At 37.4% G+C, this 20,310-nt stretch overlaps 1 protein-coding gene across 1 annotated transcript in view; it reads right to left on the minus strand.

Moving 5' to 3' along the window:
* Positions 1–7,673: 7,673 nt before the first annotated feature.
* Kpna4 (karyopherin subunit alpha 4) overlaps positions 7,674–20,310 on the minus strand; it is a 52,973-nt gene continuing 40,336 nt past the window's right edge. The window contains exons 13-17 of the mRNA XM_021195820.1: positions 19,458–19,562; positions 16,358–16,429; positions 14,647–14,809; positions 12,202–12,296; positions 7,674–9,652 (exon numbers count right to left, since the gene is read on the minus strand). Coding sequence (XP_021051479.1) covers positions 9,554–9,652; positions 12,202–12,296; positions 14,647–14,809; positions 16,358–16,429; positions 19,458–19,562 — 534 coding nt within the window. The 3' untranslated portion in view covers positions 7,674–9,553. The remainder of the gene's footprint in view (positions 9,653–12,201; positions 12,297–14,646; positions 14,810–16,357; positions 16,430–19,457; positions 19,563–20,310) is intronic.

Consider the following 20,310-nt stretch of genomic DNA (forward strand, 5'->3'; position numbering starts at 1 on the left):
TTTTTTTTGGTGTTTCGAGACAGGGTTTCTCTGTGTAGCCCTGGCTGTCCTGGAACTCACTCTGTAGACCAGGCTGGCCTCAAATTCAGAAATCCACCTGCCTCTTGCCTCCCAAGTGCTGGGATTAAAGGCATGCGCCACCACCGCCCGGCCTGGATATATTTCTTGTGATTAAAGATGCTGAACATCTACATTACATGAAATATTTTCTGCTTATGTTTTTTTCCCCCCATGAAGTTGCTCGTGCAACGTGGATCATTTTAAACTTGTTTTCTAGTTCAGTTTATACACTGTGATTTCACTGATTTTCTACAGAAACATTTACAATTTTCTCTAATTTAATTTGGAATATGAAGTTAGCCCTTGCATAAAGTTTGAATACTTTCATCACTTCTACATGACACCCTGCAGAAATGGCTTGTTTCAACAGCTCTGTCTGAAGTTAAGAAAGCACAGGAGACAGTTTCCAAGGGCCACTGGGTTCCAGTGATAAAAATGATCAGCTGGAGCCCCCAAGTTTCATATCAACAGTTCTGCTGTGGCACTTTAGAGCTAGGATAAGGCTTAATACCGAACCAGCTTATAAAGAAAAAATGATGACATGGCACCACAAAACAGGACAAACTGGATCTGGAGCTTTGAGATAAAACTTGCTGACTTCCCCCAAGACCCCACATGTTGGTCACCCCACTTCATTATTTCAACTTCACAATGCTATACTCAGGCACACTCTTTATGGCCAACTGCTCTAAGCTTCTCCAGTGTTCGTGTCTTCATTCTTATTCATTCTTATTCATTCATTTATTTAATGTGTGTACACTGCAGCTGTCTTCAGAAACTCCAGGAGAAGGCATCAGATTTTTGTTACGGATGGTTGTGAGCCACCATGGGGTTGCTGGGATTTGAACTCAGGACCTTTGGAAGAGCAGTCAGTGTTCTTAACCACTGAGCCATCTCGCCAGCCCCTCTTGCCTTCATTCTTATCTCACAACCAAATTGACAAATTTACTTAAAGAACCAAAGTGATGATATCCCTTAAGATTCCCAAACCACACCTCCAAAACTCTTGTGTTGCTCAGCCTGGCTCCTTCTCAGTATTCTTGCTGTGTTTAGTCCTCACTTTCCTTGGGGACTTTCTGACTCTCTCCACTTCTGGGCTAAGGACCTATCCTTTCCTCCCCCATATAGTCACTCATTTAAAGAGTACATGAAGGGCTGGGGATGTGGTTAGGTGATAGAGCACTTGTTAGCGAGTGGAAAGCCCCAGGTTTGCTTTGTACCCCTAAAGAAGCAAATAAGAAGGACACCCCACCCCCAAGAATGTTTTTGTGCCTGGCAATCAGCCACACGATTCTTGCTATTATCAGCAATATATAAACCCCACCTCCACGTCGGGCGTGGTGGCACATGCCTTTAATCCCAGCACTTGGGAGGCAGAGGGAGGCGGATTTCTGAGTTCGAGGCCAGCCTGGTATACAAAGTGAGTTCCAGGACAGCCAGGGCTATATAGAGAAACCCTGTCTCGAAAAACCAGTAAGTAAGTAAATAAATAAATAAATAAATAAATAAACCCCACCTTATCCTTGAGAAAGGATCTCATTTTGTAGCTCTGGGCTGTCCAGGAACTCAGCCAATAGACCAGACTGACCTTCAAATTAGAAATCTGCCTGCCTCTACTTGGATTTAATCTGCTGGACTAAAGGTTTGCATACTCAAAAGAAATTCTGTAAGACTTACTTCCTATTTGTGGGCACTGAATCTAGGGCCTTGTGCATATTAAGCAATGCTCTAATCACTGAAGTACAACAATGTTATGTTTTTCTTCTTCTAAAACCTCTGCTGGAGTATGAGAGCTTTTATAAAGATCTTGTATAAGTGTAGGGTAAAGGTTGGGTATGACAGAGCACACCTGTAATCCTAACACTTGGGAGGTGAAGGAAGATTTTGGATTTGAGACCATTCTGGGTCATAAAGCAAGACCTTGTATAAAAAAAAAACCCAAAAAACAAAAAACAAACCTGGAACCCCCCCCCCCCCAAGAGGTAGTATATTTAAGTGACTATAGAGGCAGAGGTCAGGGTCATGTCGATCACCTGTCCGTGTGGTGACATGGTCAATCAGCACCATCAACCAATTTCATAGTAAATCATCACTCACCTTTATGATTTGGGCTCTTTGTGCAAAATCTATTACAATGGAAAATTATTTCAATAAACAACACTTCAAAAGAGCTATGCTATTAATCTTAGAAGACACAAGGTTCTGCTTCACAGTATATAAACTGGTATTTGTAAAACACATGAGGACCCATTTCGATATCCTGTGGATGCCAGCCATCCAGGTTGGACATGAAGGAGTAATGTTGCTCTCCTTCCTACAGAAGGTCCCTAGATTTGAAGTAGTGAGGGACATTTTAAAGATTCAAGTTGAAAAGACTTTTAGGTAGGCATGTGAGAAGTTGCGTCATTATCACACACGTTTATTGAGTGCCCACAGACTCAGGCACGTTCATGGTTACAGAGCGTTGCTATGCTGACCTTGCCCTTAAGGAGCTTACAATCTAGCAGGAGAGAGACAAGACACGCAGGTGGGAAAGCAATGAGTGAACAGACACTACAGACTGAAAAATCACCATCAACAGAAAACACGGATTGCAAAATGAGAGTTAATGGGGATGGCAAGGATGGGAGATAGCCTTAGCTATATTCCTGGCTGCCTGAAGGTCATAGGTTTAAAATATTCAAGGGACAAGAGTGGAGTTGAGAAATACCAGGATACAAATGAGTTAAGTTCTTCCTTACTCCCTGCTTCCGGGGGTCACAAGGACTACAGGAATAGTGATAAGACAAAGTTTGCAGTACTCTTAGCACCTCTAGCCACAGTGGATTCAGACCAGAACAAAGCTACCATTTAGAAGACAATTCTCCACTGGTTCAACAGAGAATCAAAGTTTTTTCTGTACCAGCTCTATTACATATATAATGCCTCAGGTTAAATATTTAAGATGGCCAGAGGCGCCACTGTGTTAAAAAGCAGTAGGCCAGCTATGAAAATACAGATGTGGCAGAACTGTAGCAGTTACATCTGCAATACTGGGAGGTACTAGATTTGTTGAAGACTTCACCTGTTCACAAAGGCAGCAAGCACATTGGCAAATCAAAGGGGGAAATGGCTAGAGGTAGACGCTATCCAGAATACCTGATAGCTATGGTTCATGCAGGGTTGAACAGAGATAAAACCCTTGAATACTGTGGGAGAGCTTATCTAGAACATCCCATCAATTATGAGTCAGATTATGGAAAGTTTCCACATTTTTTTGGAAAAAGACACTCTTTCGTTATATCAGAGAGTTAGTATTACTATATGCTTAAACAATAAAAAGGCAGGCTGGGGATGTAGCTCAGTGGTGTTCAGCATGCTAGCACACACACACACACACAGTAAAAAGGCAGGTATATACTAATGAGAAAGGGCTTCGAGGAATGGAGAGGCACACTGAGGGCGTTATCTGGAAGGCAAATAACCACAGATTGAGTTTACCATAAAATTAGAATAAAAAGCAGATTGGAGGAAACACTGGGTAAAATTAGCAACTATAGTCAAGAGTTCATTTGCTACTGCTGTTTTGTGTCTCCCAAGCCTTTACACATTTTGAGTTATTAAGGGTGACAACTGATCTATCAGTATTTACAGGTAGAACATCTGGAACATGATATGGTTAGACAAGGTCACTAGAGTTTCCATGGTCATTAGAGCCCCTTGATGCAAGGTCTGTGGGATAAGAAGACATCAGGTAAAAGAACACATATATATACACTAGCACTCCACCTCTTGTCATATGATGTACTTGATCACCAGAGGACAGCCATCACTAGATGCAGTCCCTGACCCTGGATCCAACTCAAACCTCTTTAAAATTTACCACGTATGGGGTATTCAATTACTACAAGAAAGTCAAAAACAGTCCTGTGAGCCATCTTATGAGTTCCCAAATATCTTTACAAACATTACAACTAGAGCTGATAGTTTGGGAAAACTAAATAACCTGGAGAAGGTAATATACTTTGGGATACAGAGGAGATAAAATCTGTGGAGAAAAGGCAAAAAAACGGCAGAAGCAGGAACCACAAGGGACTGCTGTGGCCCTGGTGGGAGGCACTTTCCTGTATACTCAGCTGGTCTCACAAAGCAGAAGCTATTAAAGTCAGACAAAGAAGAGCTCGACACAGACATCCACAGCAAACCTTTTATTATTTAAAGGGCCTGCTATTTTTAGGACTATTCAAGTTAATGGAATTGCTAGGTTAATTTCTGGGACTTGGGGGGCATGTTAATTCTTTTTTTTCTTATATGACTAATGCAGCATTTAATAATAAAACAAGTCCAGTAGCCAACTACTTCTGATCACAGTGCTGGGCTTTATTTACAGCATCCTTTTAAACATTTTATTTACTATTATAGGTAAGTACACTGTAGCTGTCTTTAGATGCACCAGGAGAGGGCATCAAATCTCATTATAGATGGTTGTGAGCCATCATGTGGTTGCTAGGATTTGAACTCAGGACCTTTGGAAGAGCAGTCAGTGCTCTTTCCCACTGAGCCACCTCACCATCCCTACAGCATCATTAATTAAGAGTTAATGTGCACTACATAGGAAAATCCAGTGGCATGCGGAGGCTGAGGCATGAAGATGGTATGAGCAGAAAAGGAGACAGAGGTCTGTCTCAGCAACGTACGTAGTGAGTGTAACCTTTATTAAAAAGGTTCTACTATGGCCATCAATGTGAGCTGTGATTTAATTAGGACACCTATGCAGCAACATTTATCTGTGTATTTTAAATAAACCACACATATGGATATTCATATACATGTACACATACACACACCCTCTTCTCTCATACATATATTTGCAGTGCTAGGCTTCTTACATGCTAGACAGGGGCCATACAACTGAACTGTATCCCCAGCCCTAAAAAGAACAGGTTTTAATAATGTGTTTTGTGGGGACTGGTGAGATGGCTCAGTGGGTAAGAGCACTCAACTGTTCTTCTGAAGGTCCTGAGTTCAAATCCCAGCAACCACATGGTGGCTCACAACCATCCGTAACAAGATCTGACTCCCTCTTCTGGAGTGTCTGAAGACAGCTACAGTGTACTTACATATAATAAATAAATAAATCTTTAATAATGTGTTTTGTGGCTATTTAACAAGTTGACAATTAAAGCATTTGAAGGCTGAATTGTAAGCACAGATTTGCTTTTAAGGTATTTGGATAATATTGAAGAGTCATCTGTATTTCTTTATATTATGTAATATGTAATAAATCTTGCCAATAAGTAACTACATAAAAAAAGGTGTAAGGACACTCAAATATCTAGGCCTCTAACATAGTTGGCAATAATTTAAAAATAAAATTTAAACATTAAAAAGGTTTGACTGAATGTTTATTGTGCATTGGTTTACAAATTTAAATAGTAACTTGAAACACTGCCTAACAGTGGAAGTAAAAACTGAGGCCTTAACCTGATTCTTTACAATATGTGACTTTGGATAGATCCTCCTTTCATAACTCTTTTAAGAGGTTAAAATAAATCACTTCATTGTGTAGCTTAGAAACTCCTAGAAATCCCAACACTACGTGGAAACTGCATGAATATGTACTTTGGAGGTAAGGTGAACCAGAATTTTTGATGGGTTCTCACAGGTAATCTTAACAAAAAAATGTAGCTTATACTGCACGGGGGTAATCACTTTTAAATTGTCCCAACTGTGATACTTTGTAGTAATATGTAGACTGTACAACAGCCCCCAACACAACCTGGTAGACAAACCCTGTACAATACCTTCTGGCTACAGGGCAGAATCTATTAATCTAATTAACAATATCTCTTGTCATGGACCAGAATGCATCAAATGTGTAGGGATTTTGCAAGTGTAATGAAAGTTTGGGCTTTAATCAAAAGAGAAAAATTACCCTGGGGGACAAGTGACCTGACCTTACCAAGCCAGCCCTTCAAAAGAGGGCACAGGCTTCCCCTGAGATCAGAGAGGCTCCTGCTAGTCTTAAAGAAGCAAGCAGCCAGGAGCTCTATTGCTACAAGGAAATGGATTGTGTCACATGAGCGCACAGAGCAAGAGCCCTCACTTCAGATGAAATTCAGACTTGTAAGGCCCTGAGAACCAAACTCTAACCAAACTTTAACTAGATTTCTGACCGACAGAAACTGAAACAAACATATGTCATGTTCTAGGGCAACAAGCTTGAGGTAATTAGTTATAGACTTAAAAGACAAAAACATATTTCTAACTTTTGTTGAATCTGAAACAACAAAGAATTGGAAGAGGGTTCCATAAATTATACTGATATTACAACAAACCCAGCCATTTCAGACCTTAAAGAAAAAAAGCAAGAAGTACCCTATGAGGTACAGTCAAGGTAACCCTAACTAAACCCTTCTGGTGCATCTTAATGGTGTGTAGCTTCGATGCTATAGGTTTGGCCCAACGCAATACAGAAAATATCAGGTTCACCATTACACACATTACTGATGCCTTTCAAATTATAAAATAAACACATACTACTCATACTTCTTCTTCTTCTTCTTCTTCTTTTTTTTTTTTTTTGGTTTTTCGAGACAGGGTTTCTCTGTGTAGCCCTGGCTGTCCTGGAGCTCACTCTGTAGACCAGGCTGGCCTCGAACTCAGAAATCCGCCTGCCTCTGCCTCCCAAGTGCTGGGATTAAAGGCGTGCACCATCACTGCCCGGCTTCATACTTCTTAACATAATAGTCTCATTTTTTTAGTACTTGAAAGGGGCTTGATGTCAAAAATGGCAGTTTAAGATCATGAAAATTAAGAACATTTAGCTTATTAGAATTACTATTCTATTTCCCTCTTATCAGATATAATAATGATTTCTGTTCAAATTAAATCAATTTCCTAGATCACTGGAGAATCGTTAAAAAGTTGTTTATGCAGGACAAATTTCAGATATACAAAAGCACACCTTAGAATTCTAGAAAAAAAAAAACAAATGTCCTATAGAGATCATAGTTAGACCTTATTTAGACAAATAATTAGACCTTCAGGTAGCCCTTAGAGACAGGAATATTGTTCCTACACATTAATTTCTGAAGCAGGGTCTTATGACAATAAAGCCCAGGCTGGATTTGAACTTGGTAATTCTCCTGCCTAGAAGAGCTAGAATTACATGCTCAGTTTTATATATGGATAGCTATTCTGTATAGCTGGCCTATCACAAGTGCACTGATTACTGTTTACTTAAAAAAAAAAAAAAATCAGAATTCAAGCTTTCTTGGAAAAAACAAAAAAGACCTTGTACTCACTCTATCATTTGGAGCCACATGCTGGCTATGTCAATATTTAAAATATAACTCAAGCTGTCTCTTAATCCTCTTGCCTCGAGAAAGTGAAGGAAGGTCAAAGCCTTGGTTAGTGTCAACAGGGAGACACTGCATTTGTAGATGGTGTCAACTGAACAAGTTCTGTGAACTGAAATACTAATACCCCCAGAATGAAATTACAAAGCTTATGACATGTCTTATGATGGTTCTAGGAAAAAGGCTTAAGACAGATAAGAAGCTAAAAGGAGCCATTGAGGCATACTCTTAAAAACATTAAATAGAAAAAGAAATCCACACATCACACACACGCCCCATGTAAAACATTGCTTTTAAGTTTTAATGTTTATTTCCCCAAGACAGCCTAGCCTGTACTCTACTTGAATAAATTTTACAAGCTAGTTTTCTGCTGCTTCTAGTTTTAAAGTTTAACCATGTTTTTGATGACAAGGAATGCTGCAAAAATACTCTAGTTCAACAAAGAGTTATGATCACAAAATAATTTTTATCCATTCTACAGTGTTTCAGAATTACCAGTTGATTTTTAAACACAAAGTAGATATAGATGCTAATGGTGGCTAACCTGGTATGTTTCTTATAGCAAACTGTTGTTCATGCAACACTTGTGCTCAAAGGGGAAGGCACAGGATTTCCTACAATGAGCCACCTTATAAAGAGTTCTTTTTGTACAAATTAATTTATGACATATTTAATTTAGTGTGCATAACCTCAAAACTGAGGTATTATTCCAATTTATAAAAACCACTTGCATAATTTTTATGCAAGTTTTAAAAATACAAAGTTTTTCTCCCTAAAGTGGCTCAAAATAGATTGTTCATGGCTGCCTACATCTAAGATAAAAAGATTCTAAAACAATTAAACAGATTAGGCATATTATTAAAGGTGTTCAAACCATTACTTGATTTGTACATCTACTCAAACCTCTTCATCGGTCTTTATTCAGCAGTACATATGCACCAAATTCCATTTTAGAAGTTTCCATATCATTTTCATAGAAAACAAAGTTTGAAAACAAGTTAACATTTAAACACAGCACGGTATTCTATCACAACTGAAACTTTTCTTCTTTACAGGACTCAACAAAATCTAAAAATGAACTATGCTGTAGATTTACTTCATGCAAAGATCTTTATGTTATCTCTGAAAATGAAAAGAATGGCTTTTAAAGCACATTTTATACTATTATGGCAACTTGTGTACTGCAACACAGTCTATTGTGAGGGAAATTTATGATTTTTTTCATGCAAAAATCTACACAAATTAGTTTTGATGATATGGAAAGCTTTTCATAGCATCAAACACTCATCTGGTGCAAATGCACAGGGAAACCTTCCTGAAGTTTTCTGACTTGAGAAGCAACTAAAAAAGCCATACTAGGTAAAGTAAATAAAACTAAATAAAAAAAGGAGTGGGGTGGGGGTGGGGGTGGGGGTGGGGGATAAGGGAGAGGGAGAATAGAAAACACAGGCTGCAGAGTAAACCAATGTCTGCTGCTAAACCGGTCTTGGTTTTCATGTCCAGTGTACATTAACACTTGTGATCGATCTCACTTTGATGATCTACTAGGTTTGTTATCAGCCCCCAGAAGGCAAATCAAGCTTGCATGCGTCCACATACAGCACCACAACCATACTCTCGTTACACAGTCACCCCAGGACTAGGAGTCTGCTTCATGCGCGAAGAGCCCTAGATTTGAAAGATGAACCTGGCTCTCTACCACGGAGCCAGACATTCATTCAACACTGTTCATTCACACACTGCTTCACAGCGAGGCCTGGGCTCATTTTCCTTGACTTATATGGGCATCGCTTTTATGCTTACAAGGCTTGATGATGATGGCATTTTACTTCTCAATTGATAGAGTAAGTCAATGCTCCGTCTCAGGCACCGAAGACCTGTGACCTGTAGCCCTTTCCTCTCAACCTAAATAAGCATTCGTGTCAAGTTTTCCTTACATTGCCACTCATTCTCACTCGCACCCACTCGCCACCTTGACCTCATTTGGGCATTTTCCGTGGTTCCAAATGAAATCTTCACATTTTCTCTCCCGATTTAATGCAGCAGCAGATCCCATGAGCCAAGCTTGATGGATCAACCCTTTTTATATATATGTGTATATATATATATATGTTTCTCGGTGCTGCATTGTACCTAACCTCCATAACATCTTCCTAAAACTGGAACCCCTCTGTTGGTACATTGGCTGATGAATTGAAACCAAATGTTCCACCTTGAACTGACTCTGGAACAAGGCTAGGATCTTCATCAATCTGAAGGAAAAGAGGAAAAAAAAAAAACAATGAATTGATTAGCTTTAAAGTATATAAAAATTGAATCACAGTAATATTTCCATTACCCTCTAAAAAGACAGACCACATCTAAGTGATGAATGTCTGCTCTGAATGTACTACCATCCTTTAGCAAGCTGAAACACTCTGTAAACTCCTTTCCTTAAGGGATGTGAAGAAATAAGAATATATGATGGAAACCTTATTGAAATAGAAAATTGGAAATGGCCCCAGATTCTAAATGGAGAGGGTAAATACTGGCACTCACTGTAATTCCACTTATATTTAGGAAAGTATAAGACAGTATACTCTCTTATGTTTGGAAGGCATGGTGGCACATACACTGACCTCCGCACTTGGGGAGGGAAAGCAGAAGGACTATCATTCATTTCCTACTGAGTTTCATCTACATGGTGAGTTCCAGGACATCCAGGGCCACACAATAAAAGAGCCTGTCTCAAAAAGCATAACCCAAACCTTCAAACAAACATGTGTTAGCAAAAATAAATGTTCTGTATTCGTACTTTTAGAACTGTATAACTTTGTTATCCCCAACTACAACTTCCAACTTCCAAACTGAATACTTGGGTGCTGGTGGTGGCACATTCCTTTAATCCCAACACTTGGGAGACAGAGACAAGTGGATCTCTGTGAATTCGAGGCCAGCCTGGTCTACAAGCACAAGTTCCAGGACAGCAAGAATTGTTACATAAAGAAACCCAGTCTTGAAAAACAAAAACAAACAAACAAATAAAAGTGACAGGATTAAGATACTCTTTCCTTAAGAGTACGCTCTGTCTGTCTGTCTGTCTTTATTTATTTATTTATTTATTTATTTATTTCCTTAAGAGTAAGCTTTGTCTGGATATATTTAATTGCATATTTAAATAAGATTTAGTGTGAACATTTCTTTTTCTGTTTAGATTTATCATATGGGTGTTAGAAACCAGTGGGTATACCACAAGAGCAACATTTGCCCTTAATTGCTAACTGAACTCTGCAGGCTGGTCTTCGATATTTGCTTCCATCCATCATCCATCCATCCATCCATCCACCCATCCACCCATCACATGGGAGCATATGCCACATGGTACACATGTGGAGGTCAGAGGACAACTTGGGGGAGTTGGTGCTCTGCTTCTGTAAGAGCAGTAATTGCTCTAACTGCTGAGTGAAATCTCCAGCCTGTTTCTTTATATTTGCATATATGCATATATGTATGTATATATTTATTGTGTGGGGGTAAATGCCACATGGTACATACATGGAGGTCAGACAACAACTTGGGGGAGCTGGGGTGCTCACCACCACATAGGATGGTTCTAGGTACTGAATTCAGATCATCAGCCTTTACCCTATGAGCCCCATTTAGTCGTAGTGAGGGCATTCCTAACGACCTATGATTTTCTTTTTCTAATACTTTATTCTTTTTGGTAATATGGAAATGTGTTATGAAACTAGAGTTGTTCTTAACAATTTTGGTTATGTCCATGGGTATTTTGCCTGCATGTATGTCCGTGAACCACAGGGGTAGCTGGTACTCATGGAAGCAAGTGGGCAGCCTTGGATTCCTTGGAATTAGAGCTACAGATGGTTGTGAGCCACTAAGTGGGAGTTGGAAATTGAATGATCCTGGGTTCTCTGGAAGAGGAGCCAGACCTCTTAACATCCTGTCCCTGATCCATTTGTCTAGCCCTGAAACTTTTATCTTGAAAAGTTGGAAACATAATTCATACAGGGTGTAGGGTATGGGCTTTATACTTAGAATGAGCACTTGGAAGGTTAGGAAGACTGCTCAAAGTTCAAAGGACAGCCAGGCATACACAGCAAAACATTTTCTAACAAACCCCAACCAAATAAACAATCCTTTAATTATAATTGTTATTTGGTGGCACTATGAATAAATCTAACTTTGTAACACTCCACATCATATTGTATAGTACATTTCATTTTCATGATTTACTGTGCTCATCTTGTTTCTTCATCTTACTTGTTTTTAGCCACCAATAAAAATTACATTTGAACAAATGGATTAAGGGCTTATCATAGGTTATACTAGTACTACTGGTTTTGTTTGCTTGCCATTTGATTTCTTTTTTGAGACAGAGTCTCACATAATCTAGGCTGGCCATGAAATTATTACACAGCTAAGAACAGCCTTCAATTCACTTCTTAGTTTTTCTTCTGCATTAGCTCTGAAGTGGGGGCATTATAGTTGAATACCATTATGTTTGGTATCACTACTTTCTATTTTGTTTATAGACATGTTATTACCAATTTAAAAGCACGAGAACTGGAAAGAAACCAGCTTATCCAGTGCAACAAAAATTCTTATTGTTTTGGTCTTGAATTAATGTCCTAATGGGATTTAAAAATACTGAAATTTGTTTTCAAAGACAGTAATATTATTGTCACGTACCTATCAGAATCCTATTGCAAAAAATTTTATACATACATCCTAGTTTACTATATTTTTTCATTCAGATTTGCTTAGCATATAAAACTAAGAAAACTATAAACATATTAAGTACATCATCTGAAGAGAAGAACTGGTCAATGATCTCATAGGCCAATTTGTAGATGTCCTCATTTTCATGATTCTGAAGTTGTTCAATTTTCTCCAGTCCTGCAAGAAATTTTATGAAGTCAACAATGATAATTAATGTGCTGCTAGAAGTTACAGTAACCTTGAAACACATAATACAATCTTTGTACTGTAAAATTTCTGGGTTATAGTCTTTAGGGGTCTATTCCACTGATGAGTCTTAAACTGAGATTTCATGCACATAGATAGAGGACATTTACCTTAAAGAGACTGACAATCTGAGCAACAGCATGTAAATGTGCCAATTAATAATGTGATATCTATTAAGTAAATTACAGAACAATGTTCACAAAAAGTGTAAAATTATTTTGATTATTAAAAATAGACCAGCACATACTCTCTCTAGCATCTGCCCAGCCCTTTAGTATCTATGAAAAGAAACTGAAGATACCGCAATTAACATAACGATTTAGTAACAATCAAGCCAACCATAGTCTTTCAGGGGAAAGAGAATTGAACCTCAGGATGTCTATCAAGTCATAGGCAGTGCATTAAAAGGCACATACACACTAAGTTTACAAACATGCTTTACAGAGTGATAATTTAAAGACTACTGAAATGAAGAGAAGTTACTTTTCCACATGAAGTTTCCTTCCTCTGCTCATTCTTTGGATAGAGGAAGTTATCTTGGGAGCTTGTCACTACTCACTCTCTTTTGGTGTTTCTTTTATTAAAAACTTTAGTTACTACATAGGACCTTATATACTACTTAAAATCTGTTATCTTCTCTACTGTTCCATTTAATAAGAACAAAATTCAAATACCTGAATAATTCCATAAGAACAGTTCACAGATTTCAAAACTCAAAACTATCTGACCAGTTATTATTATTTGCCTTCTTCATTTACACTTTTCATCTGCAATTTTTTTCTCAAAAAAAAAAAAAAATCAACAAAAACCTGCTTCCCTTCCCTTCAATATAATCTCGAACACCCCACATAATCACTTCTGGAATCCTATTGTTTTCCTACTGTTTACAACATCACTGGCTTCACTTACTGTAGCCTACAAACTGTGAATCTGCTAACTGGTCTTTCTGTCTCCTGTCTCCAAAGGCCCCATGGGTCAGACATCTACTTGAACATATCCACTTAGATAAAATATACCAAAAGCCTGTTATTCTTTATGGGAGAACCCATTGAAATTTATAAAACACAGACTCCTTTCCACCAGTGAAGCAAGTAATGCTCAAAACCTTTTTTAATATATAAAATTATTTTACTCATTAAAATAATTTTTATCAATTTTTTCTTACTAATTAGTTTTCCAACCTATTCCCTATGTCCTCTTTCTACTTTGATGGTTATTATACTATTTTTGTTCTATTTGTCATGTTAGTAATTTTAATATTCTTACTGCATTAGTAAGATAGTACTAATAAAATAGTCATCTGTTTCTATTTTTTCTTCATTTTTTCAGGGGTGGGGAAGAGACATACTGGGGCTTCAAACACACTTTAATAAGCATTCTACAGTGCTTACAGAGCTGTATGCCAGTTTCCTAGTATCTATTTCTCATTGCAATCGTTTTCCAGACTTAGGCTTCTCACTTAAGTTTTTGTAGGTTCTCTTACTCTTTCATTCACGGTCCAACCTCAGTCAGACAAATTTTAGGCTTATTCAGGTGGACATTTACATTTTATTCCACAACCACAACTGGTGCAATTTTTTGGCCTAGATGTTAACTTTTAAAAGTTAAGAAGTATTGTGTTGTTCACATTCTAGGTGGCTCTGGCCCAAAGCCAGATTTAGTAACTATTTCCCTATAGAATGTTCAATAAAGCTCTTGATTTCCCAACTTCTCATCACTGGCTGCTTTTCAAGCTTCAACTCAAGGCAGTTGCCATCCCATATTCTGTGATTCAGCAATATTGAATTATTTATAATTTGCTGAATGCTAATTCTCACCTCAGACTTTGCTCATGTTGTTATCTCTGCCTGGAACACCTTTCATCCCTTTTTACTTTATTAATCCTTATTCATCTCTCACAATCCAGCTCAGGTGTCACTTCCTGCTTCTTCCAGGATGGATTAGGTATCCCATTTTGTTGTACATTTCTATTAGGGTAATTAGCACATTAAATCAGTTCATAGTTCTCTTTAAGACTAAACTACATGCCTTGAGGGGCTGTTTTGTTCACCACTGTCTTCCTACAACTTAAGCATGGTGCTTTATTATATGGCAACAATTCAGTTACTTAAAAATATACAGAAGGCTAAACAGGGCTGTACACATAGAATATAGTATACTTTATTTTTATTTAATTATCTAAGACAGAAAAATATGGAGCTATATTAATCAGAACATAAAGGTCGCTACAAAAAGAACATTAAAAATGCATAATGAATATAACACCTCATAATAAACTTACCACCACATTCTTCTATGAGATTGGCTATGGTTTCTGCTTGATCTTCAGCCATTTTTAATATATTACTCAGTCCATCGAGTACTACTTGCACAACTTGTGCATCTTTTACAGTCAGCAAATTGCAAAAAGGTGGAATAACATTTTGTTGGATAAGATAGGCCACCTGAAAAATAAGGATACCATAAAATGATAAAATAGGATCAACTGCCAACCTTTTTAATTAAAATGTTAACTTCTAAACTCTAACTATGAAAACATGAACTTATCTCTCCCAGGTTAGACTACATTAAGCAATATAGTTTGTTTGTTTTTTTACACCCAAGATCTTTTCCCTTTTAAGAAGTTATTAAATCAACCAAGAGGATGACTGACATTTTTTAAATATTATGATTGCTCAAGTAACACTATCTGCTGGCTCTGTGGTGTTTTAACATTCTCAAGAAAGATGAGAGGCTATTTTGCAACGCAACAGAAGAAGACATCAGGTACACTAATTTGTCACTCTACACTTTATTAACTTGGGACAGAATCCTCATTAAATTTGGAGCTGAAAGATACAGTCCCGTCCCAGAGTCTGCTCCCCACCCCCCATGCCCAGTGCATAAGTATCAGACAGGTATATTTGGCCTACTTCATGGGCACTGAGGGTCTAAAATCAGGTCCTCATGCTTGTGTAGAAGTGTCCTTGCCCACAGAACTCTCTCCCCAGCCTCTGTGTTTGTATTTAAACAGCTTTTTTTTTTTTTTTTTTTTTTAAAATGCATTATCAGTTGCGAACTGGCTCCTTATTCACCTTCTTACCTGTTGTATGGACGAGATGGGAGACCTCTCGTCCCAGTGCTGAGCCCCATGTGTGTATAGCTTACACTCCCCTTGGGATGTCTCCTTGCATTCACACCTATCTATGCTCCTTGCACTCGCCACCCTGCTTCCTAGTTCCAGCTCTGAGACTTGAGTTTACTTTCTCCTTTTTTTGGTGTGGGTAAACTTATTTGTAGTTGTTCATTTGTTAGGAGACTCTCTCATAGTAGTTTCTTTCTGCTATATTAATTTTAAAAGTCTGTTATTTCTCAATACTATTTAAAAAAAAAAAAAACCCTCACTTGATCTTACTCTGGATTAGAAAATTCTTTTTTTTTTGGTTTTTCGAGACAGGGTTTCTCTGTATAGCCCTGGCTGTCCTCGAACTCAGAAATCTGCCTGCCTCTGCCTCCTAAGTGCTGGGATTAAAGGCGTGCGCCACCAAGCCCGGCAGAAAATTCTTGCATGGAGGGTAGGAATTTGAGTTAGTGGGTAGTGCTCCACCTGGCAAACAAAAAGCTCTAGGTTCAAGACCTAGCATTGTAACTTCTAGAAAAACATGTCTCCTAGGAAATATGAGTAAAGGAAGTTAAGGAGATAATTTTATGCATATAAAGAAAAAATAAAACAACAAAGTTTCGAGGCATAGCTGAGATGTAGAGTATAGGCTTTGGGTCTATCTTCAGCATGTGTCTGTGTCCGTGCACACATACACACACACACACACACACACACACACACACACACACACACACACACACACACACAGCATATATAACCTAAAACCAAAACCAATCCACAAAACATAATATTCTATTATTTTAAATAATGATTTACTTAAGTATAAAGGTATAATAACCTATACTGTTATTTTTGCTGGTTTTGAGAAATAATTAAAAGTTCAACTTACTTGGTCTTTCCTCCCACTGATTGTTAAGTTACTTATGGCCCAAGCAGCTTCTTTCTGAGTGCCAAAATCTCCCTTCAAAACAAAACAAAACAAGGATACAGGGTAAATTTTTTTTTTTTTTTTTTTTAAAGATTTATTTATTTATTTAATGTAAGTACACTGTAGCTGTCTTCAGATACACCAGAAGAGGGCGTCAGATCTTGTTACGGATGGCTATGAGCCACCATGTGGTTGCTGGGATTTGAACTCTGGACCTTTGGAAGAACAGTCGGGTGCTCTTACCCACTGAGCCATCTCACCAGCCCCAACAGGGTAAATTTGAAAAGAAACTTTCTAAAATGATTTTTAGTTGTTTATTTCCAAGTTTCTCTGGACATATGTTATATACATGTATAAGTTTTATTTATTGATAAACCTTGAACAACAACCAATCTATTCTGAAGAAATAAAAATTACTTTCTGTGAATTCTCCTGTATGTGTGACTTGATATTACTGTTCAATATCAGAGTAAATAAAAGCCAAATGCAATTTCATAAAAAAGGTACAAACTGAAAACATTTAAAATAGAACATATAAAATTTAGTAATCAAGATTTTACCCAGCAAACTAATTTAAAACATGGTAATAATTCACATCTTCTTACATATGGCTACAGCATAGTAATAGACAAAAATTAGAGCCAGTTAACATTCTCAACAGCTACAAAATACAGAAAATCCACAAAGTGAAATAACCCAGGCAATTAAATTCAAGACTAGAAGCCTAGAAAGAATATTTTATTAAAAAGAACATAAATAGAAGAAAACTAAATTAAAATGGAAACGAGGCATAACAATGATTAGATTGAGGCTCTTTAAGGCAGATAATGGTGTAAATGGGTACAATCCTTAAGAGAGGTGAGAGGGAATTATGCAGGAACATTTTCCTATATACCCATTTATCTAACTTGGGGGGGAAAAACGGTCTCCATAGCTAGTCCAGGCTAGCCTTAAAGTTCATATTGTACTGTGTCTGCCTCTAAAGTACTGGGACGAGGTTACCATGACATAGAAGCTATTCTTTAATGTATGTTCCTTAAATGCACATATTATATATATATATAAAAGTATATATTACTACACATATGCATTATATATTTTAAATATTTATAATATATATTTTATATAAATCTAAATTAGATATTTAGAAATTTTAGATAAAAATACAACACTAATATGTATTATATATCATTTTAGATAAATATACACATATACATATAGCATAATTAAAGTTATAGCACTTGGGCTGACAGATTATGTAGGAAAAACTCCAGTACCTTGCATGAAATCTTCATCTGAGTTTTTGGTCAGAGGGGTTCAGAGACTACTCAAATAATATAGGCTATTGCTTTTGCCCTTGATTGTCTCTCAGTGGTTAAAGGTAAGTATTTCTGATGACACTTCACACATCTGGAGAGAAGACTAGACTATTCAAGCTAGACCTAACATAAAGGCATCCTTCCTGTAGTTTCGCTTCTATACTACTAGAAAGCATGAAAGCTGCCAAAGGAAGAGAAGCAATCAACAGTCCCATCCAGCCATGTGCTATCTATGAATCACAACAATGACCAGCATGGTTAGATCTCTATATGTGCAATAAATGGCACTCATATGTTAGCAGTATCTAATTGGTACTAGAAACTGGTCAGCTACCCAGGACTCATAGTGAGGTGATGGATCTTAGAAGAAATGCTACTATTGCCACTTTACTAGACCAGTATAATCTACTTACATCCTAAAACCTACTCTATGTACACAGATAAAAGTAGCTCTCATACCTCATCCAAGAAGCTTTTCTTCACAGCATATGGTGAACAACAGAAAACCACAAATGGCCTTAACACAGAGATCAATAGATCATGGAGTGTCTAGCTCCAACAGATACATCTACAACCTAACTCTTCCACTAAAGGATCAAGGAACATCATGCAAGAGGGATGAGAAGGACTGTAAGAGTGTAAGAGCCAGAGGACCAGAAAGTCTGTTGTGAGATTGCGCCTCCTAGGAATAACAGGGAAGCTAGACCCATGATAGCTGATCGCCATGGCAGCCTGAATACAATTCTAATATCAATATTAAGTTATATTAATGGTAAAAGATTGACATCTCACGGTGTCCTATCCTTTGATAAAGAACTACAGAAAAGTACCCTATACTAGAGATAACCTTCCTAATAATTAGTTATCCAATACAGTCAATCCTGAAATTGTATACTCAAGCAACAAAAATGGATTCACCATGCTGTACTTAACTATTTATGCATTCATACATGTAACAATCAAAGCAAGAGATCATCAGTGTGATGGCTAAGGGGGGCATGGGAGGAATTGGAGAGGACATAGGTAGGGGATAGGACAGGAAGTAATGTTAAGTATATTTTAATTTAAAAAAATAAAAAAATTGTGGCCAATACACAAAAAATGGCAGAATTAGAAAGTCACCATTTTTTTTTCTTTTTAAAAAGAAAGTCACCATTTTGCTACTCCCAAGCAATAACCAATGACTATCTGAAAACAAAATAGTCTTTTATTTTCAGGTCTTAATGAGCATAAGGAAGAATGATATAAGGAGCATGCCCTCTGGCCACTGGACTCTGGGCAAGTGATATGCTCATGCAACAGTTTCATCTGACAAATGGGGATAGCCCTGACTTAGACGCCACTCTGTGAAGAAGAGGCTCCTCCCTCGCTCCATCTGAGTCCAAGGGTAAAACCCTAGGCTCACTGGCAGTCACCTTTACCCACTGAGTATCTTGCTGGTTCAGCTTGTCATATTAGAAGTGGTAAAATTTGCACAATGCTTAGAACAATATGACAGCATTTGTTAATGGTAATGATACAACTTTTTAATTAACTCCAAAGTAATGGCTATCTTGTTAGAGTAATGACAAGGAAGAGACAAGTTTTCAGATAGAAACATTTGTACCATATACTACTGTTGTGTTCAAACACTTTAGTACCAGTCACATCTGACTGTAGTTTTCATGCCACTGTATAGTGTCTTGTTAAACAGAAAGTATTTATCACATAATACTGCCTTACTCCGATACATATTTTCTTACCTTATCCAAAAGGTGTATTATCATTGGTACAAGATTGGCATCAATTACTGCCTGAACCTGCTGTTGATTTCCTGCAGTGATGTTGGAGAGGAACCACACTGCTTCCTGTGGAATAAGATGCTCTCAATATTTCCCATTAAAAAATAAAACACCTATCTAAACTATGAAAAAGTATTCAATAGCTAGTGTCACATATTTTATTATTAAATGAGTTCTGTAATAAGAATCTTAGAAAGTTTAATTCTACTACACTCTTTCTGTATTTAAAAAAAAAAACAAAAACAAAAAAAACAACTGTAACCCTGGCTGACCTACAACTCCCAGAAATTCACCTATCTGTCTCCCATGTGCTGAAACTAAAGGTATGTGCTATTATGCCTAGTCCTCCATGGTTAATTTTCTGTATTAAATATATAATTTATACATTACATAATATCTTTCCCTATTTTCTTTGGACAAATCACTACTGGCTTCTAATTCAAGTCACCATGAGCTAACCCATCTAAAGAATTGTAAAGAATTGTACAGGCAATGGTGTTTGGAAGCAGGATGACTCAAGAAGCTTGGCTGACCAAATAGAAAGGAAGATGTTATAAACGATAAATCCTACAACTACTGCACATGAAATTTAACATCCTTTTGTCAAATAATGGGCTTTATTCTACTCTCTCTACATAAAAATTCTATCCAAGTAGATAAATCTCAATTAGCCATGATAATGGAGACATCAAAAATGCAAGTGGATTCTTTTAGTGTCCTTATTTATAATAGTCATTGTATCAGTTCTCTCAAGAGCTAAATGTGGCCCCAGTTGTTGGCTTGCTTGATTGGTCTACTTTAATGATCACTGAAA

Source organism: Mus pahari, chromosome 4, assembly GCF_900095145.1.
Source record: "Mus pahari chromosome 4, PAHARI_EIJ_v1.1, whole genome shotgun sequence".
In the NCBI taxonomy this organism is placed as follows: Eukaryota; Metazoa; Chordata; class Mammalia; order Rodentia; family Muridae; genus Mus; species Mus pahari.